The 26,833-nt window shown below is 42.7% G+C and overlaps 2 protein-coding genes across 2 annotated transcripts in view; one reads left to right on the forward strand and one right to left on the reverse strand.

Annotated features, from left to right (window-relative positions):
* Window positions 1-5,671: 5,671 nt before the first annotated feature.
* LOC115155364 (ropporin-1-like) lies at window positions 5,672-7,669 on the reverse strand. Its single transcript, XM_029701927.1, has 6 exons — window positions 7,562-7,669; window positions 6,820-6,996; window positions 6,598-6,700; window positions 6,302-6,463; window positions 5,905-6,086; window positions 5,672-5,809 (listed from the first exon to the last, which is right to left on the reverse strand). Exons 2-6 carry the CDS (start codon window positions 6,963-6,965, stop codon window positions 5,734-5,736), a joined length of 669 nt encoding a protein of 222 aa, XP_029557787.1. The 5' UTR covers window positions 6,966-6,996; window positions 7,562-7,669; the 3' UTR covers window positions 5,672-5,733.
* A 1,085-nt stretch (window positions 7,670-8,754) lies between these two features.
* LOC115156096 (kalirin) overlaps window positions 8,755-26,833 on the forward strand; it is a 288,273-nt gene continuing 270,194 nt past the window's right edge. Inside the window, exon 1 of the mRNA XM_029703397.1 lies at window positions 8,755-9,193. Coding sequence (XP_029559257.1) covers window positions 9,127-9,193 — 67 coding nt within the window. The 5' untranslated portion in view covers window positions 8,755-9,126. The remainder of the gene's footprint in view (window positions 9,194-26,833) is intronic.

Raw genomic sequence — 26,833 nt, forward strand, 5'->3', positions numbered from 1 at the left:
GTTGCCCAATTTGTGTAATTTTTGCGTACAGTGATGATGTTTCAAATATGTTGCAAAATCCATAACAATTGTTTATCCATGCAGAATTACAATGTAACCCAAGCCTTCTGGTGCCTATAGCGCCATCTCCTGACTGAAGTTAGAAAGTGTCCTACTAAATGATGTGTCCCAGCTGTCCCGTGAGTAGTTCTCTGCCCAACACATGCAACAGCTCTCCCACTCTCCCATAATGACGTGTGGTCATCTGGCCAATCTCTTTCGAAATATTCATTTTTCCTACAGACCATTTTACCTGTTATTTGCAGATATGCTAAATCTACTCTATACAGGATGATACCTTTTAGGGTGCACGCAGTACGTGCCTTGGCTTCGTTTCCCATAACCAGGGTTCAGTAATATACTCTATAGAGCTTGTTATGAAGAGGATCAGAGCATATTAAGCACTCAAAGGAGGTATTTCACTGTCTCTAGATTTTCATGGCTCTGTGATGTATTTTATGTACAGTACAGCTGCTTTCTTCACTTGGTAAAATCTGGCCAAACAATTGAAATCATAAGGGAAATGTCCACATAGCATAGTCGTGATCATTCCCCCCCCATAATACACTCAACTTAAAACCTGACTTAGGTTTACGGTGTCCATATTAGGACTTCCTGGATGTTGGATGCTTTAACCATTTGCTGTGCATTTGTCTCATCCTGTGGGCCTGTGTCTGTGGCTAAAGCATGAGGATCCTGGCAGAACCAGTGCTCAATGCCCTGTTAACAGGCCATAGTGGGATGGCTCCAGGCCGCCTGGCCCACAGCTCACTTAGACTGCAGAACATTCCATGCTCAGGTGACCATGGAAACGGTAGGAGCTGGAACGCACCGAGTAATCAGAGGACCATTTACAATATTATCTAATCTACCCGCATGTATAGCCTAGGCCTAGTAGACAGCATATTCCAATCACGAACACAACACACAAAGGAATCTATCTCTGAAATTACAATTTAGTGATTCAAATTCCACTTAGCATTTGTTGATGACAAGATACAGAAAGGAGAGTTTCAATTACCACAAGTTAATTGGAGATATAGCTATGGGGCAAAGAAAATATCAAACCAAATCCAACATGGTTTGCCAGAAATCAGATAATCATACAAATTATATGTAGCTTAGGCTGCGTTTACACAGGCAGCCCAATTCTGATCTTTTTTTTCCACTAATGTGAAAAGATCTCATGTGATTGGTTAAAAGACCAGTTAGTGAAAAAAAATATCAGAATTGGACTGCCCTAGTGAAATCCAAACTTTGCAGCCTTACACAGCACACACACACACATTCAGAGTTGAGCAAGCTTAATAGCCCGAGAGAACTTTGTGTATTGATGGCCGTGGCAGGACTGACCTAGTTGGTTGAGGAAGGCTGTCCCTTCCTGGCACCTGGTGGCCCAGCGTGTCCATCTGTGGGACGACACACTCCCAGTGCACTTTCACATACAGACACATGAACGCATGCAAGCACGCACACACAGAAATATGCATGCATACTGTACACACACAGGCAGGCACACAGAAACACGCAAGTGTGTACACACACACGCGCGCACACACACACACTGACTGTACTACAGGACTCTGCACCATGTGAAAACATTGCTGCTATCTTATCATATTGAAGGCTACTTTGGAAAATAAGCCGCTTTTGTAGTATTTACATATATATTTTTTTGCGCTTTGGTACTATTTTCACAAGTATGTGGTAAAATTTCACAACTCTTAGTAAAAACTCAAAACAGATAATCAAAAAGGATATTTTTTTCTCAACTTTAAGCACATTTTCAACACACAATCACACAGTAACTTTTTCACCAAACCTAATCAGTGTTTCATCTAGAAATACCTTTCGTTTAAAGTAATTGCCTTTCGCAATGCAATGCTCACAATACTTTTTATATGATTCTCTTCTCATTTGTTTAAATACATTTGGCCATCGCTTAATCCAACTGTGCTTAATGGTTAATCACCGTTTGGTGAACCTATAGATTTTGAACTGGTTTGTCTACTAAATATGGATTTTGAGTAAAAGAATGTGTGTTTGTAAAGTATAAACATCTAAATGACATGTATGATACATGGTAACCATACATAATGACTACTCGTTATTGTTCATTGATTTCACATTGTGGTAACCACATTTGGTCACCATATACTGTAAAAGGGGATGTGTGAAGAATTGCAATTTTTTTCAACATGGAGCAGGATAGACAGCAATGGAGATGGAGAAGTCAAACGGCTCAGAGAGGTGGGCATGAGCCCCATCAAAGAGGTCAAAGAGATGGGCATTGGCCCTGTCAAAGAGGTCAAAGAGGTGGGCATGGGCCTTGTCAAAGAGGTGGGCATGGGCCCTGTCAAAGAGGTGGGCATGGGCCTTATCAAAGAGGTCAAAGAGATGGGCATGGGCCTTGTCAAAGAGGTCAAAGAGATGGGCATTGGCCCTGTCAAAGAGATGGGCATGGGCCTTGTCAAAGAGGTCAAAGAGGTGGGCATGGGCCCTGTCAAAGAGGTGGGCATGGACCCTGTCAAAGATGTGGGCATGGGCCCTGTCAAAGAGATGGACATGGGCCCTGTCAAAGAGGTGGGCATGGGCCCTGTCAAAGAGATGGGCATGGGCCTTGTCAAAGAGGTCAAAGAGGTGGGCATGGGCCCTGTCAAAGAGATGGGCATGGGCCTTGTCAAAGAGGTCAAAGAGGTGGGCATGGGCCCTGTCAAAGAGATGGGCATTGGCCCTGTCAAAGAGGTGGGCATGGGCCCTGTCAGAGAGGTGGGCATGGGCCTTGTCAAAGAGGTGGGCATGGGCCCTGTCAAAGAGATGGGCATGGGCCTTGTCAAAGAGATGGGCATGGGCCCTGTCAAAGAGATGGGCATGGGCCTTGTCAAAGAGGTGGACATCAGAGAGAGGGAGGCAAATGGCAGGGAACTGGTATGTCTAATGAAGTCTGGGCCATCGTCGTTGACCATGTGGTAAACAAAGGCCGGGCAGAGGCAGACAGATTAGTTCAACTCTCAATTTGATCATGAGAACATTTTGCCAAGAAAACCAGTAAGTCTGCAGGATATGCACTATGCTTTACCATTACATTTAGAGTAAATTACATATTGTAATGTACGTACATTCACAAAACATGTTACAGTATTCTTGCAGTATGATCTATTGACATTATACTCTGTTCTAACCTCAGAATTGACAGAAGACCCCATGGTGGTGGTCATGTGCTGATCGACCAGCAGGAGTGGGCAGTGGGGGAAATGGGGAGGGCCAGGAATGACCTACGGTTGTCCGAAATGAAGCAGTCCATTGAGGTGAACGATGACACCTTTGCCAATGTGGCATCCATTTACCTTTATTTTGTTTTATTTATTTATTTGCACCAAAGAAAACAAGTGATAGACAACAACACAGATAAAAACACATTTAAAAAACGGTGCGCAGGTGTGCTTGGAAGCCCAAGGGTTTATATAAAAAGTAAAACCACACCACAAAAAAACGAGATACAATACATAAGTACAAAAATCTAAAAGGTTTGTTAAAACAGATAACAAAACCTGCTAATTATAAATGAATAAATGAATTGATCAGTAATCACGTAAAAACTAAAAAAGAATATATTTATATAAATTATATATTTGTTTAAATATGTGTGTGCATGTGAGAGTTAGGCTATATGGAGGAGATTACAGAGTAGTTTGGTTCATCCGGCTGACCCCAAGTCTTCGCTTGAAGTTATTGAGGGATGATGATATTTTTGCAATGTGAAGATAAGAATTCCTGAGTTAGTACCTCTGTATCTGATAGAGAATTGACTATGTGAGGTATGGCAGTGGGGAGGGTGAAGGTTATCACAGTGTCTTATGTTACATTGATGGATTTCAGTATTAACCTGGAAGAATCCATTGAAGGGTTTAGGTAAACTGTCGGGAGGTATGAGTATTTGTAGATGAAAGTGCATAATTGGAGTACATTAATGTCATACATAAACAAGATATTGAGTTTCTTAAACAAAGCTGCAGATGGAGCTAGGTAATTAGAGGAGGTTATTTTTGTATGATGATTGATTTGTGTAGGTTGGAAGCATATGTACCGGCCCAGACAATATTACAGTAAATGAGATATGGGTAAATTAAGCTATAGTCTAAAGTTAGGAAGCAAGCCTGACGAACCAAAGCACTAATCTTTCTGATAATACCAACAGATTTCATCACTTTGCTTCAGACAAAGCGACCTTGACAGGCCTGCTCAATCGCCCGCCTTTTGAAGAGGCACCAGGTATCTATGAAACACATTTACCTGGTGCCTTTTCAGAGAAACAACGACCGGGTGAAACAACAGCTGGCAGAGTATGTTCAGGTACAGCACTATATACTGTATTACTGTTACTATTAGATGCAAATGCTACTTCACAATATCATATTGGAACTATACGGTAAAAATAACTAACCAAAATATATTTTTAGAAGGTGATGGGGCTTGATGCTGCTGTGAACCATCACAAGTATATCTTTGTTGATGAAGCGGGCTTCAACCTGGCCAAAACTCGGCGCCATGGGCGGAACCTCATCGGTCAACGGGCGACCGTCCATGTGCCTGGACAACGTGGGGGAAACATCTCCATGTGCGCAGCTATCACTGAAGTTGGGGTGGTAGGACCTGGGCCATTACAACGCTGCACACCTCATTGTGTTTCTGAATGAAATTGAGCAGGCCTGTCAAGGTCAAGGGGTCACCTATGTCATTGTCAATGTCAGGATCCACCATAAAGGCATGGTTTTGGGTCCATCCCCGATTTGTGGCCCTAAACCTGCCCCATACTCTCCTTTTCTCAACCCTATTGAGGAATTCCTTTCAGCATGAATGTGGAACGTGTACGATCACCATCCCCATGAACATGCCACCCTCTTTCTGGCCATGGATGAGGCATGCGACGACATCAATGCAGACCAATGTCAAGCTTGGATTCGCCATGCCAAAAGGTTTTTCCTGCGGTGCATGAACAATGAGGACATTCACTGTGATATGGATGAGAATTTATGGCCAAATGCTTAAGACAGGCTTGATGCAAATGAATGCGTGCAAAACATTGTGTTATTTCCATGAATTTAATTTGTTACATTTGATTACACACAGTACACCTATGTTGCAGTCATAATAGAAACATTTTTGCATGAATGATTTTAGAGGATGTCGTCATTGATCACACCTTTGATTACACATTGGATAGATATTATGTAGTATATTCCTTTCAGCATGTCTAAGGGTTCTGAAACACGTATCTTGCATTATTTGCTATCGGATTAACTGGCAGTTAAAATGACGAAATTGACAATATATCATTATGTTGTGGTTTGATCATTAAACCAATGTTATCATTAGATTTCAAAATACATTGATATTTTGAATCAATGGTTGTGTGGTGAGAGATGTTTACAATCTAAGTGAATGCACAATGACAGGTTTTGACTGAAAGACTGGCTGCGTTACAAGTGAGACCAGTTTGGAGTTTTGTACTAAGAGTTGTGAAAATGTACCACATACTTTTGAAAATAGTACCAAAGTGCTAAAAAAACTGTAAGATCAAATGTTTTAGCAGTCAATGTAAAGCAGAAAAAAATACTACTTTGAGTCTAAGTTAAATATAATCACATTTATTTCCACTACAATGGGACCTGATTGACAGCCTGTAAAGATGAATCAGTTAGTTGGATCCAGACGCAATTTGCGATTGTTGATGAAGTCTGATACTTTTACCACACCATTGTTCGAGATCCTGTGAGAAACAAAACAGCATACATAGAAAATCAAATTACAATTTATAATCTTCAAACCCTATCTATCGGGGTGTCATAAATGCTTTGTACTCACGCTCTCTTTTGCAGATATCTGAGAACTCTGTCAATCTGCGACTGTGAGATGTTCTCATTCCCAACTGCCAGGTAGGTGTAGAGAAACCGGAAGGTTTCAAAGGACACACATGCATCTGGAGGCTTACAGTTGGAATCGCAGTTCATTATGTAGCAGGCCTGAGTCAAGGCACCTTTCACACTCTGTCAGGAGATGGACTAAGAGGTTGACTTTCTTTTGAATATAGTGTACTTTTTTATTTAACCTTTATTTAACTAGGAAGTCCCATTGAGCTCAGAAGTCCTCTTTCTCAAGGGAGACATACTTCATTGGTAATGTGAGAGATGTACATACTACAATGAAATTACATAAAAAAATGACATGTTGAATGCATTTGTATTTAGTAAATATTATTTACCTTTCCAAGATAACTGCAGCATGAAGCAAGGAATTTATTCCATTCAATTTCTTCACCAAACTTTCCCATTGAAAGGATGTGGTTAAAGGTATTCTCTGGCATATTCAAACTTTTCCATATGAGCCCAATCTCCAACTTTCTAACAGTCCCCCTTTCAGATAACTGGGAGATAGATTTTAAAAGGATTCCAGATTAGTTGGCCTAACCTGTGTTGCATGATTCATCATCATGACAATTTGTTAACTGCAAGTGTACTCAAATCATACATCAACAAGAAAAGACCTCAGATATTATACCTGGGAATGTAGAATTCCCAATATCTCATTTGTCAGTTCCAGTTTGGCTTCAGGATTTGGTTTCACTGAAAAAGGCTGTCCTTTCACCATAGCTGTGAAGTACCTACACAAACAAAATAGTATGGGCTTTGAAACCTCCTCACTGTGTGTTTACAATAAAATATGGTGCATACAGTGAAATGCAAAGAAGCATCTGCTCCTTCAAGTGTTTTTTGAACTCACGCAGTGGAATACTCAATAATATCCTCTGGCTGAGCTCTGATGGCATCTTTGGTGAACTGCAGCAAAAAGTCTGGCAACTCTTGTGGAATATGAACACTCATTCCAGTGCGACTGCATTCACTTCCACTTGAATTAGGCCTAGACATGTCTGGGAACACAGAGGGTCCTAAAGGTGTTCTGTGTGTGTGAGAGAGAGAGAGAGAGAGAGAGAGAGAGAGAGAGAGAGAGAGAGAGAGAGAGAGGCATTTTATCAACATTATTTCATCTACTAGCTATATAGCTAACTTTTTCTGTTTTTCTTGTCATTATTCTTATACTTTATGTTCACACCCCTATATCATTTCACTATGCTGTTATTTAATTTAATTATGTAACATGTTTTGATTGTTATTTGTTGCACCCTAAAGTGATTTATAGAGCCCCCATGTCACCATTCAAATCCTGATGCCCGGATGAATTGGTTTGTCATGCTGTTTTTACATATTTCTATCGAAATGCCAAGTAAATCAAGTTTTTTTTCTTTATCAAGAAGTTCATCCCTCTGTTTTTCAAGTTTGCCTTGATATAAAATATAACGTTAAGCCCCATCTTTTTTTTTTCAAAATGTTTTGATTAGGACTAACCATTAGCTTCAGTGGTAACAATCCAATGTGTTTTTCTGCCAGTGAGCACAGGTAGTTTTTTTTTAACATAAGTATGAATTCCAACATAAATAATAAATAATATATATTTTGAAACTTACTTAAACTCTTTTAGCTCTATCCCAAGAAAGAAAACACATCTAGTATAGTATAGTATAGCCTACTCCTCTCCGTTTCTGTTGAATTGGTTTATTTTTAAACGAATACCTGCCAGGTAGGTAGCCAAGTAACGCCGCTAGCGTGACGTTCTTGTGACGTAATTGCGCTGTCTCACGTTGTTGGTGGTCTATAGGAAACACTCGGCTACCGCTAGATGGTAATGTTTAGCTTTCTATCTAGCAGACAGACAACAGCGTGATCACAGTGTCACATTGAATGCGATTCCTTTATGATTTTAAGAAGCCTAATGAAATATCAACAGCGAATATTCTTTCATGTTTGGGGAAAGCTACACAAATACTTAATTCAAATCCACCCGAAACTGCTGACAAGAAACAGGCTACTAAATGTCATAGAATGACTTTTGGGATAGTTCCCATGTGCTTCCATATCGAATTTTCCTCCCAATTAGGCTTATTATGACATATCTCTCGATAGAGGGCATCAAGCGGGACCAAGAATAGTGCATTTGAATAACGGGACGTGGTCTTGTTAACTAATGGGATGAAGGGAGCGAGAGGGGTAGTTGGCCAATAGATTAACAAATCGTTTTTTTCTAGTCATCATCCTTAGCAGCGTGATTTTTAATTTTGTGATTGCCCCCCCCCTCAAAAAACCATAGGTTTGTAGAAAATAGTTATTTTTAATTACATGGCTTCTTGTATAAACTTTCTCTACAGCGAGCACTTTACTCACCAGCAATTACGTGAAAAGGGAAAGGAGTTTGTTTAGGGGGCGTGTGTTTAGGGGCGGAGGAGGGTGCGGAGGGGTCCGATTCTGAGCTATTGTTAGGAACACACCCCTGATGATACCGCTTGTATCTGCGCGATTAGTGGATTTTACAATCAATAAGAATACAATTCATTTGTTGGAATATACGGGATATTAGCCTGCTATTTTTCTCCTGCAAACGTACAGATGTAAAATCATATTGATGCTTTTTTTAAATATATATATATATATTTAAAAAAAAAAAAATATATATATATATATATATATATATATATATATATATATATATATATATATATATATATATATATATATATAGCCAGACCAGTTCCATTATGCAGATTTCGTGACATCACTAGAATGAACTGCCAAGAAACCGTTCTAATGCAACCACATGCTGATGCCTTGTCTTTGTAGGCTACAGCTGCTCCGGCTATATGATACTCAAGACGTATGGCGTTTAGAATAAATCCCTTGATTTGCCAGTAGAACAACCCATTTGCAATCTTACGGTATCTTCATTGTGTCACACGCGCCTTGGGTTCCTTTTGTGGCGCCGGGGCTGCGAGAGGAGGAGGTAGAGTTTTAAACAATAGAGCGCAAAATACAGCCCTGCTCCTTGGAGCTTGTAACAAGGACGGGAACCTACGACTGGAAAGCGAACAGCTGTGACAAAGAACTCAAGAACATGAAGAAGCTTGTGCACTGATTTGGTTGTAGTAATCACTGGATATATTTCGCGCTTCATTGTCTCTGACATCCTCAAGGAGAAAACATGAATTCTGCTGAAGGAGCCGAGGAGGGTCCAAATGATTCCGATACGGATGCGTTTTTCAAAACAGGTAGGATGAAAGTACAGTATTTGAAACCATTTCCCTCTGTGAAGTGAAACGTTTTGATACATCCAGTGTTGTTTGGGGTAGGCTATTGTGTTGAACCTGTGGCAAATCCATCTCATTCATAGCCACACTTGGTTTCTGTGAGTTCCTCGGCTTAGTTACCAGTCCAAAGAGTGTGGTATTCACAGTCATTGGTATTCATTTACACTCTGTAAGCATTGAATTGAGGAAATCTGTAAAATTATGTAATATTTGGTATATTAATGTTCAATTCGGCTGTATTGGGGGTGGAAAGTGTATAAAGGACACATGCTTTTGTTGGATATTTACCCTCATACACTCTTATTGCAGGACCGTGAACTAATGACTTACACACACACACACACACACACACAGTATGTGTTAGTAAACACTTGTCATCAGGGGAAGTTAAGATGATATTATGCCATTCATAAAGTAGAGTATACACACCCTGGACTGCTTAACGTTAAATGAGTGCCTGTATCCGTTAGTGGGGGACTCCCATCACAGTGGAAAGGCAGTTTCCCAGGGACAACCCTAACAGTCTGACACTGGTCATGTTTAGTGCCTCTACACAACGTGTATCCCTGAGCAGTCTGCTGCTGTGTGTGTGTGTGTGTGTCGCACACATTCTGTATGCTCTACTGGAGAAGGGAGGACACACCCTGCCTCTCCATCTCACTCTAGTCTAGTGCATGGGAATCACACCCAGCTCTGCCGCCACACACCCACTACGAAGTAGTTCTCATCTCACACAAAAACATGGATCTCCATTCACAGCTTAATCAGTGGGATAAGTGGTTATTAGGGCCGGGCAAAAGACTAGGTCTGCATCCCAAATGGCACCCTATTCCCTAAATAATGCACTAAGTATGTCCAGGGCCTTGGCTTTGGTCAAATGTAGTGCACTATAGGGAATACACTGGTCAAAGGTAGTGGAATAGGGTGAAGTAGTGCACTGGAAAGGGAATAGGGTGCCCTATTCTTTTAGTTGTGGCTGTCTGACTGTGTTCCCTCCTTTTTTTGTAAGTCAGTTAGAATGAGAGTAGGAGCTCCCTTCCTCTTTCCTCAGAGGGAGGTCATACTGGAGAGTACTGTTACTGTTTTTATGCAAAGCATCCTCATTGTAACTGGAGCATAATCTATCAGGCATCCTCCACTGTAGGTGGAGAGCAGATAAGAACCAGGAAGTGGGACAAAACACAAGCTGGGGGAAAAGTGGCGCCCCGGGCCCAGATACATTCTGCCTTTGGTGTCAAGGTCTGCAGAACCACACTACAGCAGCACTGGCTTTTTCTTCTTCTACACCAAGATGGAATTGAAATGGCTCCCAGATGGCGAGATCTGTAAAAGCCACTGGCGAGGAATATGACTTTGCTGTGGTGGTACAGTGGAGACCAAAAGAGGACATCTGCTCCTGTTTCTCCAACTACGATCTATCATTGATAGTTGTATTGATACAACATGGCAGGCCCTACCCTGGGGGCAGGCAGGCAGGGGGACAGACCATAAACCATGAAAGGCCCCTTGCCCGGTCCCACTCAACCACAGCACCAACCAGGAGTGGGTGTTTACCGTGCGAGAGAAAGACATTATGTGGCTGAATGAGTAGTAATCCATTCACAACGGCCGGCTGAAAGAGCGCCGAAGTGGGTTTATGTCCCGAGCCTCACAGGAGACTCCAGGCCTGCTTATTCGGAGCTTAGAGGTAGATTAACCTTGAATGCGAACTTTAATTCACCCCTCTTTGTAAAGTGGATTCCTAGTGGAAGCAGTTTCTTGTGTACATGACGTAGGTCTTTTCCTCTTATAAGGCTCACAAAGTAATCAGAGGGCCGTGTAGAACTGTATTTCTCCCTCCGTCTGCCTTTTTGATTATATGTAATTGGTAGCCATGGCAATCACTTTGCTGGGTAATTTCGGCTGCTGCTCTTGGCTTTTACGTAGTTCCCTAGCAGAGCAAGGGCCATCATCAGTCCAGATAATAATTGCTGAAGATTGACAGACGCAAACTCGTGGATTAGTTATCTGATTTGCTTTAGCATTTTCAGTCTGCAAGAAATAAGTCAAGCTGAGAAAAAATCTCCAGAGCAGCTGGGTTGAAAGGGGCTACTTTAACTGATTGGACCTTCCGACATTGTGAATAGGAAGTAGGCTTATTAACCAAATGAATTGATAACACAATTAGACCTACATTTTGTATTAAAATAAGGTTATAAAACCCAAATTATATTTACACAGTTCCTTAGTGGCTATTGGGCGTTGTAGAGGATTAGCTCTATTCATTATTAAAAGCCCTGGCCAGTGTATTGGTGCTAAATAGGGGAATGGGGTGTAGTTGTGTGTGTGTGTGTGTGTGTGTGTGTGTGTGTGTGTGTAGTCACACAGCTTGCTCAAATCTGCTAGGGCAGCTGGTTGACCCTGGTGCCCCCAGGACCTTTTTCATTTTCCACTTCACCGTGTGATATAGGACCTGCTCCCTCAGGGAGCCAGTGCCTGCGTCCCAAATGGCACCCTATTCCCTATACAGTGCACTACCTATATAGGGGAATTGGACTGCCATGTGTGATGTGCTCAATGACACAAAGGCTGCCCGGACTGGACGGTTAGGCTTTAGGTTCTGATGCTTGTTATCTGAGCTCACAGTCACAGTTTGGTGAGGGGCAATGCTTTTTCATTGAATTTAAAAGCTAAGGTTAACCATTATGCAGCCCTGCACCTTAGACATGGAATCACTGGCCACCTTAATAATGGAACACTAGTCACTTTAATCATGTTTAAATAATGTTTACGTACTCATCTCATATGTATATACTATATTCTATTCTATTCTACTGTATTTTAGTCAATGCCACTCCGCCATTGCTCGATCTAATATTTATATATTTCTTAATTCCATTATTTTACTTTTAGATTTGTGTGTATTGTTGTGAATTGTTAGGTACTACTGCACTGTTGGAGCTAGGAACACAAGCATTTCGCTAAACCCGCAATAACATCTGCTAAATATGTGTATGTGAACAATAGCATTTGATTTGATTTGGATAGCTCCACTTTGTTAGGTAATATCATGGCACTGGAGATGAGGCACTCCATGCATTCAGTCACCTGATTCATGCGTGGCACATCACATGCACATAACGCATAAAACGTCACATAAAACATCTGTGTAATTGGCTCCCCAGTGTCAGGAAAAATATTTACGTTAATTCACACGGCTCGCTTTGCTTTGTTAAGTTTTCACTTCATTTCCCCCTTAGTAATAGACCCATACAATTAAAATTAACAGATCATTATTACATGATCGTTACAATGATAATTTAATGTCTTGGCTACCTCAGCGCAGTCCCTATTTTGCCAGGTCATGCATTGACTATTGAGACAGTATAGGCCTACCCACCCACTGCACATCTGCTCTGACCAAACATAAACAATGCAGGCCAGGGTGTTGTGATCTTGGCACATGAAAGAGAATCTGTGAAAGGGAATGAAACACTGCTAACTGAATGGAGTCATGGTGTCCCTGCAGTCTGAGAGGCAGACCGACAGACAGGCAGGTTCCACGCCACCGTGACAAGCCCTGGCCTGGGCACTGCATCGCCGGGCAACCCCCTCCTCCTGGTAGTGGTACCACACTGACTGACTGGCCTGGCCACAGTAGTTAATGGCAGCTGTGCTGCATGCTGCATGGGTAGACTAGCAGGGGGGGAGAACAATGGTCTCCGATGTCCCTACTGTCAGCCGGAACAATGGGTGTATACTGAACCCTCGCTCCCCGTTCCCTCTCTCCCCGTCCCCTCTCTCCCCGTCCCCTCTCTCCCCGTTCCCTCTCCCCTCAGGCGGCCAGCCAGCCAGCCAGAAGCACCAGGCTCAGTCTATACTGCACCGCGCCACCAGGGTGGCAGATGGCTAATTGGCCCACGTAAACCACTGGGGTAATAGAGAGAGTGAGAGAAGATTTGTGAGGATTATTGAGTCATGATCTGACGTGGAGGAGGGAGAAACGGATAGGGAGAAAGAGGGATGTCCCCCACTCCTAAAAGCAGCAGGCTCCTCACCGCTCTTGTCGAACCATATGCCGCATGTGTGTTGTCGAGGGCGGTCTGGTTGGTTAGCCTGAGAGGGTAATGGAGGGAGACCTTATTAGCAGATCGCTGCTGCTGGAATATAAAGGCTTTTAGAGAAATTGACAAAGCAGTCGAAGCAGTTCCCTAAGGACAGCATCTGTGTTTATTCTGTCTGATAAAGAGTCTAAAGATAGAACAGTAGTTTACGTTTTCTTCTACCTGATTGTTTATCAGGAGTGGCTGGTTTTAGAGGCTTTCATTTTTGTTTTCCTGCATAATATTTCCTTGTCATATTTAATACATGTGCTACTGCACAGTTTTAACCAGTCATTTCAGCAGTCATTTCAGCAGTCATTTCAGTCTTGTCGTTTCAGTATGTCTAATAAAACCTGTGATGATGACAGGGCTCTAGTCAAAAGTAGTGCATTATATAGGGACTAGGGTTTAGAATGTTTAAACGAAATTGGGTCGTTAACATTTTAGAAAAAATCCCTAACTGAATTATTATTTTTTTTTTAAATATATATTTTTTACAACATTTGTCACAGTGCAGTTAACACAAAACTACAATTAACAGGTCCCGATCATCACCATCACAAAGGGAAAAGAAAAAGTAAAAGAATACCTAATGCAATAATGCTGTAACTTTAGTAGTAGGAGATATGCGTCTTTCAAATGATTTGCCACAGATAGGGTTGCAAAATTCCTGGAACTTTCAATAAATTCCCTTGTTTTCCAGAAATCCAGGTTGGAGGATTCTGGATTCTCTGCTTATTCTCTCCTGATTCTAGAAATCTCCAACCGGGATTTCGGGAAAACCAGGGAATTTATTGAAAGTTCCCCAAATTTTTCAACCCTAGCCACAGATATAAAGTGCTCCGCATTAACAGTTGTAACAATGGCAAACACTGAGACAGGGAAGCGACAGCAGCGCAGTCCTGTAAGGCAATACTTTGAGAAGTTAAATGAAAAGGTGGTGTAATACAAACTTTGTGGTGGAATTGAAATTTAACAAGAATTTGTTAAATAAAATAAAAAACCATTGACATCAACACTGTGATTTTCGAAACTCCGTCCCTTCTTTCTTGTGAAGAGCCTGTCTAATGTCTGTTGGGGGCCTGCACTGCTGCCAGCAATGGTTTGGATCTCAGTTTCTCCCTTTCAGATGGTTAAGCATTACACTTGTACTGCCACTACATGAATTCACAATGCAGATATTGTCTTGCATATGACAGCTAGGGAGCAATGCACTTCCATCTACAGAAGTCATAGCTACTGAAGTCATGGCTATCAGACAGAGCTCACCTTACTGCTGTCCCCCAACCCCAGACATTGGGGCGGCAGGTAGCCTAGTGGTTAGAGCATTGGGCCAATAACCGAAGGGTTGCTGGATCGAATCCCTGAGCTGACAAAGTAAAAATCTGTCGTTCTGCCCCTGAACAAGGCAGTTTACCCACTGTTCCCCGGTAGGCTGTGATTGTAAATAAGAATAACAGATTTTTACCTTGTCGGCTCGGGGATTCGATCCAGCAACCTTTCGGTTATTGGCCCAATGTATAATTTAAATAAACCCTAATAAGGAATATGGTTCTATTTGCGATGTAGCCACGGCAACCAGCTTAGACCGCCTGCTCACCCCATCTATGCCACCTAGTTTAATATATTTTATATCCACTCAAGTGGATAGGCCTATTCCTTTATTTCCCCCCTCTTGTCCATGAACTCTCAAGCATTTTGTAAACTCTAGATGGGAAATATAGCGAGGCCTCTGATTGAAGATGGAAAGCATACCTGATAGTGTAAGCTTGAAAAGAGCTCAGGGGTTACAACCAAATAGTTGCCAGCTGTAGCCATCAGATTTTAGCATGATGTGATAGGCCTAAATAGTGCTATTTTTAAGAGGGGTAGGTAAGGGGACTGGTCATTTTGTAATCCTATACTGACAATTATGGAAAACCAATGTGTTGCGGTGATCTTTGTACGAACTTGAACCAAGTCGCAGAGAAACACAGCAAGCAGAGGTAAAGGTAAATTCACCTCTTTACTTAAAGTCTTGACAAAAACAAGGCAACAGCACAAGAGTGCACTAAACATAATACCTAAGCACAGATACAAGCAACAGAGGAACCTAATTGGCAAGGCAACCAGGTGAACAGATAAAGTAATAACAACCAGGTGAAACCAATAACTAATAATTAGGGTAACCTGGAAACTAGAACACAAGGCAAGGGTGCCCTCCAGCGGTAACCCAAGGGAACAACAATCATATAAACGGAACCTGTGACAGGCCCCCCCCCCCCTCAAGGAACGGCTCCTGACGTTCCACTAGGGGTAGCAGAGAGGCGACGGAACTCCAGAATGAGTCCGGAATCCAGAATGTCCTGAGACGGAACCCAGGATCGCTCCTCAGGACCTTAACCCTCCCAGTCCACGAGATACTGAATCAATCCGGAAGGCCAGAACAATGAACTCAGAGTGTCAGGTTTGTACCGGGAAGCCAGTTCATCCTTGAGAACCTCGCTGAGTCAGTTCAGAAAGGCAGAGTGAAGTGCCTCTGTATTCCTATCGCTCTCAGCGGTGAGCGTCCAAAAGTCAATGACGTAATCCACTACGCTCTGGCTGCCCTGCCAGAGTGCAATGAGTCTTTGAGCAGCGTTCCTGTGCCACGTCCTGACCAGTAAAGGGGTTATTTGTTATTGTAGTTTGGTCAGGACGTGGCAGGGGGTGTTTTGTTTTATGTGGTTCGGGGTTTGTTGGTATATGTGTTTATGTAGAAGGGTGTTTGTTTAGAGTAGTCCGGGGTTTTTGGTTATGTTCTATGTTGTGTATTTCTATGTTAGATCTAGGGTGTTTAGTTAATTGGGATTGGCCTTCAATTGGAGGCAGCTGTTCCTCGTTGCCTCTGATTGAAGGTCCTATGTATAGGGGTGTGTTTGTTATGGGAAGTGTGGGATTTTTTTTTTTTTTTTTTGCATAGCTGTGTGTTGCCTGCAAGACTGTTTGTCGTCCGTTCGTTTTCTTGTTTTGTCAGTGTTCCAATAAAGTTAAAATGAGCACTCAACCCGCTACGCCTTGGTCCACTTCATACGACGGCCGTTACATCCTGCCACTGATGGGGTGATCAAAAACCCTCATCTCCTGTGTGAAGCTTTGCCAATTAAAACAAATGTCTGATTGCTGCTCCCATATGGCCGTGGCCCAGGCCAGAGCCCGTCCTGAGAGCAAGGAGATGACGTATGCCACTCTGGAAATCTCGGTGGGAAACGTTAATACCTGCAGCTCGAAGACCAGAGAGCATTGGAGCAGGAACCCACGACACCTCCCAGGATGCCCCTCATAGCACTCCGGTGCCGGGAGATGAGGCTCCCAAAGAGAGGAAGACGCTGAGCTCATAGGGAGGGGAGGGTTAGGAACAGCCACTGGAGCAGCAGCTATTGCTCCGGTCTGTCCTGTCTGCAGAGCAGACACAAGAGTTCTTAAATCATCCGACAATGCCTGCAGCCATGCCTCATGGTGGCCATTCACAGTTCCATGGTGGGCGAGAGCCGACCGTAAATGGCGGAGTTCGGCACGTTCCTCGGACGACTGAGAAATCTCTGCTGGTCCATTGTTATCTTAGGTCTCCTGTTACAGTGATCTTTGTACGAACTCGAACCCAGTCGCAGAGAAACACAGCAAGCAGAGGTAAAGGTAAATTCAGCTCTTTACTTAACGTAATGACAAAAACAAGGCAACAGCTCAAGAGTGCCCTAAACATAAGACCTAAGCACAGATACAAGCAACAGAGGAACCTAAATAGTAAGGCAACCAGGTGAACAGAGAAAGTAATCAAAACCAGGTGAAACCAATAAGTAATAATTAGGGTAACCTGGAAACTAGAACACAAGGCAAGGGTGCCCTACAGCGGTAACACAAGGGAACAACAATCACATAAACGGAACCTGTGACAGAATGGCCGTGAAAAGAAGAACAAAATCGACCGCCAATCGTTTAATACATCAATTTGAGAAATGTGTCTGTCTGGCTTGAGCTTGCGCTCTTACTAGCGAATTTGCAACATCCAGTCTGCAGTTTCCAGTCTGCAACGTTCCAGTCTGCAGTTTGCTGTGCAAGTGAGTGTGACAGACACTGCTGCATTTGTGCAAGGTAGAGATGCTATGTTCAGGTATTTTATAAAAGTTTTCTAGATTCAGGATGCAAACTAGTCACCTTTTAGCGAAATTCTGCATTTTGAATCCAAAATAGGTGACCTATGTGATTCGTGTAGATCCGATGACAAAAGTTTGGGAGAGGGGACTAACTACTGGCTGTAAGCGAGCGTATACGACTCCTTGCCGTTCCTCAAGTTTTATAAAGTGTTAGTTGCTTACTGGACCCCGGCAATATGTGAGAAATGTTAAATAGCTAACAAACTAACTACTATCTGTGAATTCATGTTTTCCTTCTACAGTATGTGGTTAATTTTCAGAATGAGAGAATTAGGTGAATATGAGGCGTTGCTTGTTAAACAAGTGGATTCAGGGATCAAGTGTAGCTGGAGCTGGGCCTGGTTTAAGATGGATGCCACTATAGAGGTGAAAGGAACACCACACACTTTCCCTCTTTCTCATTTTTTCAATACAGTGGATGAAAAGGTGTATGCCAGGTATACTCTCTGCCTGAAAGATATCAATTATGCGTACAAAGGCAGAAAGTGTACAATGTAATAATGTGCAGTGTAGCCCAAAGATATTGCTTTTGTTCTGTTGAACTTGACAGTAACACTTGTGTGTGAGTGAGGGAGGGGTTATTACATGTTTTACTCAGTGAACCTTATTTTTGCACACATGTAGCCTTGTGCACTTGATCGATGTCTACTATAGTGGCCACTATAATAGAGCAAAAATAGAATGGCTGTTTGTTTTATTCTATTTCTACTTTAAGATGTTTTTTTCCCCCAAGAGCAATATTTAGATGTGTGTGGTCACAAGCATTCTATTATAAAGGCTGTTATGGCTAACTGCAATATTAGTGTATTGTTTTTTCTCAAGACTTGAGTGTCATTTGCAGTAAAGTCTAGGCAACAAATAACATTGAATTGATTTCTTTACATTTTTTAGCTGTGAGTTAGGTTCACATTAACCACTTTTTATTTTACGCACAGAGACTGATCATGTAGATCAGTGGTTCCCAAACTTTTTATAGTCCCGTACCCCTTCAAACATTCAACCTCCAGCTGCTTACCCCCTCTAGCACCAGGGTCAGCGTACTCTCAAATGTTGTTTTTTGCCATCATTGTAAGCCTGCCACACACACACTATACAATACATTTATTAAACGTAAGAATGAGTGTGAGTTTGTGTCACAACCCGGCTCGTGGGAAGTGACAAAGAGCTCTTATTGGACCAAGGCACAGATAATCTATAATTTTGCTTTTTATTTAGCCATCTTACATATAAAACCTTATTTGTTCATTGAAAATGGTGAATAACTCACCACAGGTTAATGAGAAGAGTGTGCTTGAAAGGATGCACATGACTCTGCAATGTTGGGTTGTATTGGAGTCTCAGTCTTAAATCATTTTCCACTCACAGTCTGTGCCTGTATTTAGTTTTCATGCTAGTGAGGGCCGAGAATCCACTCTCACATAGGTACGTGGTTGCAAAGGGCATCAGTGTCTTAACAGTGCGATTTGCCAAAGCAGGATACTCTGAGCGCAGCCTAATCCAGAAATCTGTCAGTGGCTTCTGATTAAATTCAATTTTGATGAGGTTCTCTTGTTCAGATATCGGTAAGTGGACTGGAGGCAGGGCATGAAAGGGATAACGAATCCAGTTGTTTGTGTCATCCGTTTCGGGAAAGTACCTGCGTAATTGCGCACCCAACTCACTCAGGTGCTTCGCTATATCACATTTGACATTGTCCGTAAGCTGGAGTTCATTTGCACACAAAAAATCATACAATGATGGAAAGACCTGTGTGTTGTCCCGGTTAATGCAGACAGAGAAGAGCTCAAACTTCTTAATCATAGCCTCAGTTTTGTCCCGCACATTGAATATAGTTGCGGAGAGTCCCTGTAATCCTAGATTTACATAATTCAGGCGAGAAAAAACATCACCCAGATAGGCCAGTCGGTGAGAAACTTGTCATCGTGCAAGTGGTCAGACAAGTGAAAATTATGGTCAGTAAAGAAAACTTTAAGCTTCTCCTGTGTGGCTCAGTTGGTAGAGCATGGTGTTTGCAACGCCAGGGTTGTGGGTTCGATTCCCATGGGGGACCAGTACGGAGAAAAGAATTATGAAATGTATGCATTCACTACTGTAAGTCGCTCTGGATAAGAGCGTCTGCTAAATGACTAAAATGTAATGTAAAAATGTCTTTCAATTTTTTTAAAACGTGTCAATACTTTGCCCCTTGATAACCAGCGCACTTCTGTATGTTGTAAAAGCGTTACATGGTCGCTGCCCATATCATTGCAAAGTGCAGAAAATCCATAAGAGTTTAGGGGCCTTGCTTTAACAAAGTTAACCATTTTCACTGTAGTGTCCAAAATGTATTTCAAGCTGTCAGGCATTCCCTTGGCAGCAAGAGCCTCTCAGTGGATGCTGCAGTGTACCCAAGTGGCGTTGGGAGCAACAGCTTGCACACGCGTTACCACTCCACTATGTCTCCCTGTCATGGCTTTTGCGCCATCAGTACAGATACCAACACATCTTGACCACCAAAGTCCATTTGATGTCACAAAGCTGTCCAGTACTTTAAAAATATATTCTCCTGTTGTCCTGGTTTCCAGTGGTTTGCAATTGACCCCCATAAATGTAATGGACATATACCAGGAGCTGTGTCAGGCCTGCCACGTCTGTTGACTCATCCAGCTGTAACGCATAGAGTTCCCTGGCTTGTATGTGAAGCAGTAATTGTTTCAAAACATCGCCTGCCATGTCACTGATGCGTCGTGAGACAGTGGTGTTTAATGGAGGCATTGTCTGTATAGCTTTTTTGGCCTTTTCCCCCAGCATTGTACCAGCCATATCCACGGCAACAGGAAGAATTAAGTCCTCCACAATAGTATGGGGCTTGCCTGTCCTAGCCACTTGGTAGCTCACCATATAAGATGCTTCTAGCCCCTTTTTATTAATGGTACCTGTTGCTTTTATACCTGTCTTACCACTCGAAAGTCGTCTTAATTCTCGTCACAAAAAACTCCCGTGGCTTATTTTTCAAATTGGCATGCTTTGTTTCTAAATGTCGGCGCAAGAGTGAAGATTATCGCGTTGTGAGATAGTACTTTTGCACATATAACACACTGTGGCTGAGGAAAGGCACTACTCCCAATATAAGTGAACCCAAATAAATGTAGTTCTCATCATATCTGCACCTCTTCGATGGTTCAACATCCCTGTCTGTTGTTCGGGGCTTTCCCGGGTAAGGGGGCAGTAGCTCTTTGGCTGCATCAAATTCACAAGTGTCAATGCTAGCTGGGCTAACAACAAATGTAGAATTACTGATGCTAGCATGGGATGTGTACCCCTTTGGGAATGCCAGTTTGGGAATACCTGTGTAGATCATATTCTTTGTTGTTTAATTAGTTAAAACCTGCATTTCCCCCTATCAGGGATGTTTTTGCATGTTTCAGTGCAACAAAAAAAAGTGTCACCTTTTTGGGCCCTCACTAGTTTACATCCCTGTAAATGTATCTCCCTAAAAGAGAACTGACATAAATGGCATACAAGTCCACCAAGGAGGAATAGCCTATCTAGCTAGCTAGCTAGATAAAGTAAACTTGCTGTCATTGTAGTCAAGTTGCTTAGCTAACTAACAAGCCAGAATAGATTGCGACTCTACGCTTGCTTACAGCTGCATTGGGGTCAGACAGGTTTCCTGTTTAGATTAAGACACTGCAGAGCCGGCGCCAGATATGTCTCGGAAAATGTACCTCAATCCAGGGATAAGAAATGTGTTGTAATCTGAATTGTCCCTTTATCCCAACTGTTACACCGAGAAGATTGAACTAGTGTAACAGTACATCTAATTTCTCATCCCTGGATTGAGGTACGTTTTCTGAGCCATACCTTGCGCCGGCTCCGTGTTCTCTTAATCTAAATAGGAAGCCTGTTTGACCTCAGTGCAGCTGTAAGCAAGCGTAGGGTCGGAATCTATTCTGGCTACTAACTGACTAGCTAACGGCTAACGCTATCTAGTTTAAAATGCTAAAAATGGTACAAATCAAGCTAGCTATCGGGCTAGCAAAGCTAAGTAGCTACTGTACAAAGCGAAGGAGGCACAGGCAAGAAGAAAAATGAGGCAACACTGAAACAGAGGATGTTTACCAGCCAGAGGGACAGAGGTCCCTTTGGCCAAGTGCATAAAGTTCAGTGCTCACAACAAGCAACCTCTGACAATTGTCCCTCTACTTCTATTCGAGGGGAAAATGATGAATCAGACACTTTATCAATAGCAATAGCTCCTGGAATCAGAAGCTTTTTTGACTCAATGGAGGAATATAGTCAGAGAAATGCTGATGAATGTCTTGCTCGAGCTGTGTATGCAACTGGTTCACCTCTGATGCTCACTGGCAATGTCTATTGGAAGAGATTTCTGAATGTTCTTCGCCCAGCATACACCCCTCCAACCAGACATTCTTTATCTACTCATTTGCTGGATGCAGAGTTCAAGTTAAGGTCAAGCAAATCATAGAGAAAGCAGACTGTATTGCAATCATCTCTGATGGATGGGTGTTCGAAAGTTTGTGGGCAAGGAATAATTAACTACATCATCTCCATCCCTCAACTAGTATTCTACAAGAGCACAGACACAAGGGACAACAGACACGCCGGTCTCTACAATACAGATGAGATGAAGGCAGTCATCAATGACCTTGGACCACAGAAGGTATTTTCACTGGTGACAGACAATGCTGTGAACATGAAGGCTGTGCTGCTCATGCATTGACTCTGCTCCTCAAGGACATCATGGCACTGAAAACAATGGAGAGAGCCAAACAATGGAGAGAGCCAAGCAAATGGTTAGGTATGTGAAGGGTCATCAAGTTATAGTAGCAATCTACCTCACCAAGCAAAGTGAGAAGAATAAGAGCACCACATTGAAGCTGCCCAGCAACACCCGTTGGGGTGGTGTTGTCATCATGTTTGATATGGCAGTCGTGCCAACATCTCATCAGCCACCTGGTGGAAGGGACTTTGTGGATCTGAGGCTCTTTCCCCTTTAGTTTCTAGACTATCATTTTACAGATGTACTTTTAAAATGTTTTTGGGAGATGTGATGGATCATTGAGGATCATTCAATGTTCCCTTTCTTTGGTTGTTCAGTGAAGTCATCCCATGTGTCGTAATAATTAGACCAAAGCGCAGCGGGTTGCGTGCTCATCATTATATTTATTATAAACGTGAACACGGAAAAACAGGCTAGACTATAAGGCTAGACTATAAGCAATGCAAAAACAACTACCCACAATCAGACAGGTGAAAACAAGCTCCCTAAATATGACTCTCAATCAGGAACAACGATGTACAGCTGTTCCTAATTGAGAGCCACACCAGGCCAACAAAGAAATACACAAACTAGAAAAACCTAGAACACCAACACCAGAACATATACCAAAACCCCCAGAACACATAAATACAATACCCCTCTACATACACATAACCCCCAAACCATATAAAACAAATACCCCCTGCCACGTCCTGACCAAACTACAATAACAAATAACCCCTATTACTGGTCAGGACGTGACACCATGTGAAGAGTCAACTCATTTAATTAAAGTTCAATTCGTAACTAAATCGTTTTTTTTTTTTTTTCTATTGGAAGGATTTAATAATTTGCAATTATGTCTACTTATGATAAGGTAAAATGTTTACGTTTCTGTCTCCATATGATATGGTAAATATATCCAATGCAAAAAACATCTACCTTTAAATGGTATTAATATTAATTTGCATATATTTCCGTTAATTCCCATATATTCCCGTTAATTCCCACCGAAAGCTTCCAAAATGTGCAACCCTAAATGGCAGTGGTTAATTGGTGGGCTCAGGGAGTCGGTGGTAAACTAATTACATGGGGGTCAAGTACGGCGCTGCCACCTGAAAAAGTCAAATTAGCTACTCATAGCATTAATGTGAGGATGATAGTTGGATGGCTGGGTCCCAAGTGGCTGCCTGCATAATAAGGGCCTACAATGGCAGGGAGAGGAGCCGGCTAGTGTGTCTGTGTGTGTGTGTGTGGTGCTGCACATGCGTGCGTATGCGTGTCAGAGAGAGAGATTACACTCTCAAACACCACTCCACATCAGGAATCCACAGGGAAGGAAGGCATGTAAACCAGAGCATACTATTGGAGGATTTTCTATTGACTTTCTCTCGGTTCGGACTGGCGCTTACACATGCCCATAGGGAAACCACTCCTCCAACCCTCCGTCCTTCTATCCACCTCTCTCTGCCAAGAACAAGGGATTGAAAGGGGTGGTGAGGAGACTCAGCAGAGTCTCAATGTTCTGTTATTTTGCCTTGTGATGAAGACATTGCTTTTGAGACCCCCTCTGACGCCAGTGTCTATATCTGTCTGCAGGAGTCTCCGGGGGTAATAGCCATGATAGAACGAGAAAATGAAAATGGATATGAAAGAGTTAGTCGTTCCAAGGGAAAGCTCGAACGGTCTCCTGTTTTATTGTTCTCCTCCTTCAGACCCCCCCCCCCCCATCCTCATTCCCTGTCCTGTCCACAGATGCTGTGTGTGTGTGTGTGTGTGTGTGCGTTCATGTGCAATTTGTGTGTGCGTGAGTGAGGGGGTATGTCTGTGTGCCTTAGCCCCTGACCTCCCTCCTCTCTGAGCACTCAGCCCTGACTCACTGTCAGCCACAAGGTCGCATGGGATGGAACTGGAGAGCACTCATGAATTTTTCATCATCTCTTGCTCTGCTCTACTCCAGTCAACTTACTGTATTCCTCCTCTGCTTTATGCCGGGCTGCGTCCCAAATGGCACCCTAAATGGCACCCTGTTTCCTGATATAGTGCGCTACTTCTGACCAGAGCCTTTATGGGCCCTGGTTAAAAGGGGTGTACTACTTGGTGAATAGGGTGCCATTTGGGACAGAGCACTGGGCCGGCTGGGCTGGACGACTACACGGCACCACTGTCTGTCTGTCTCTTATTAAGCCTCTGTATTAAAGATGCCCCTGCAGCATCAGCTCTGTCCCCTTGTTCCTCTCTGATGAATCATCTCCCTGACGGAATTGGTGCTGAGGGCTGCTGCACATAAAAGTTGTCCTATAGTGTACTCCTACGTCTTATTAAAGACTCTGTGTCGAGATAGGCTAACTAAAAGGCCGTATGATGCCAGCAGTTAAGACCTGTTCATGAATAGCCTGTTAGAAAGCGCAGACTGTGGTGTTCAGCACACTTCCCACAAGATTGGTCTGGTGTCAACATGCACCCAAAAAGCCCTAGTTATCTCAAATAATAGAAAGAGAGAGCCAGAGAGACAGAATCACACTGTCAATGGAAAGATGGTTCGCTTAACGCTTTTCCAACACAATATTTTCACTGTAACTGGAGCAGGAACGACTTGAGGAGAAAAGGATGTGAACAGGGTGTAAGAGACGCCCCATAGAGATACTACAGGAAGTGATGCCAGTAAAATGCCTTTCGAGCAACCACCTCCCTCTTACATCTTTGTAAGCTCTCTGAGAACTGTAACAGGCTACACACCAATAGTATACACATCAAGTAGTACACACCACAGCTGTAGCAGCATAGTAACAGCATAGTACTTTAGTATCCATGCTGAAGTACTATGCTGTTACTGTAGTAAATACAGCATTACTACACAGGTATACGGGCGAATGCAAAGTGTTACCTACAGTACAGTTATTTTCACCTACGGAGTTACCCTGTATGTGTCTCTAACACGTGGGAACCCAGGAGAGTACGGCAGAGTATAGCTAAGGCCGAAAATGAGTAACCATGCTTGGGTTGTTCCACCTCAAAAAGCACAAGAAAGAGGATTGTGACACCCACCATCTCAGATTGTTCTGAAATCGTTTCTGTAGTTAGAAACAGATAAGATTAGCACTCCTGCAGCGTTCCTTTGTTGAAATATTAATTTGATCTCTGAGAAAATAAGCTAATTGGTAGCACCCAAATTAGCCATTTTAATTGATAGGATTAATGTAATATTAAAAGAAATATGCTACCTAACATCCGATTTGGATCAAACTTTTTTCTAACAATGAGTTAGAATCCAAAGAAATGGTCAAAAGACACCTATTGACCCCCCCCACATCCCACGCCAATCCCACTGTACTTCACACACTTTAAAGTACTTGTTTAGGAGAGAGTGGTCTGTGTACAGGCAGCAGGCAGGCATGCTAGGCACTGAAGCTCACGATTATTTGATTGACAGTTCTGGTTGCCTAGTGATGGACGTTAGTCCCGCTTCGGAAGCGGCATTCCTTTACAGACAAGTAAAATGCCTGTTCATATGTCCGGAGAAGGTTTCGTGTTGGCATTTAAAAAGGCGTTGCGTAGCCTACCGTAACAGACAAACAAACACACCACAGCCGAGGTGCTATAAAGGGTCACATTCCATTATGTCTGAAAAGGTAATCCATACAGATACGGTAGCCTACTGTAATTTCATATTATGAGACAAAAACACTCCCTCCCACTCAGCAACATAAAGTACCCCATGCTCACAAGACTGGCCCGAAGATGCCTCTGTATCCCAGTGACATCGGTGCCATGAATAGCCTAGGATATTCTACACCCAACAGACCGAAGACTGAACACACACTGGCATCATTAGCGAAGAGAAAGAGCAGACAGGTCAGCGCAATGGAGAGAGAGGGGCAGGCAGAACCATATGTCTTGGTAATCTGCATCTTGCTATGTCCGGTCTTGCATGCCTTGCAAATTCACCGAAGTAGCCTAAAGTTTCCCTCTTGCTCGCTGGTTTTATTTAAATGACACAACTTTCCACAGCCTTTACAGCCTATCGTCTATTTAGGTTATAACATGTAAAAATGTGTTTTGTGATAACTGCACTGTGAATTTAATTAGGTGTGGAGAAAAAAACGGTTAGGTATAACATTTTATTTTAAGGATCCCAACTTCGTTTAAACTTTTAACGTTTAAATGTTCACACCCATAGCTGAAATAACATGGAAAGACCCGCTTGTGATTAAGTGTGACTGGCAGTGGAAGCCTACTGATGAAACAAATACAAAATCTTTCTCAAAACATAACAAACCAGCGAGGCTAAAGCAAACAAAATACTTTATTCTTTCCCCACCTCAGACTGACAAATTCCCTCAACACATTGGTTTTCTTATGCAGAACTACTTTTAATTGGTTTCCCTCTAAAGATTCTGACTTTTTCAAATATTAATGTCCATTAGTTTCTTCGCAAGGCAAACTACATTTGTTCTGCATACCGTTTCCATCGTTTCTTGGCGCGCGTCCCAAAAGGCACCCTATTCCCTACATAGTGCACTATGTAGGGAATAGGGTGCCATTGGGGGACACAACCCAGTTCTTACTGGGCTCCTGGCTGTTT

The sequence above is a fragment of the Salmo trutta genome, chromosome 20 (genome assembly GCF_901001165.1).
Source record: "Salmo trutta chromosome 20, fSalTru1.1, whole genome shotgun sequence".
NCBI lineage: Eukaryota > Metazoa > Chordata > Actinopteri > Salmoniformes > Salmonidae > Salmo > Salmo trutta.

What these genes read in the sequence shown, in the direction of transcription:
- LOC115155364 (XM_029701927.1), bottom strand. Translation starts at nt 6,965, where the DNA reads ATGTCTAGGCCTAATTCAAGTGGAAGTGAATGCAGTCGCACTGGAATG. An exon ending in TGGGAATTCTACATTCCCAG is followed by an intron (nt 6,464 to 6,597) that starts GTATAATATCTG and finishes TCTATCTCCCAG; the next exon opens with TTATCTGAAAGGGGGACTGT. An exon ending in AGATATCTGCAAAAGAGAGC is followed by an intron (nt 5,810 to 5,904) that starts GTGAGTACAAAG and finishes TGTTTCTCACAG; the next exon opens with GATCTCGAACAATGGTGTGG.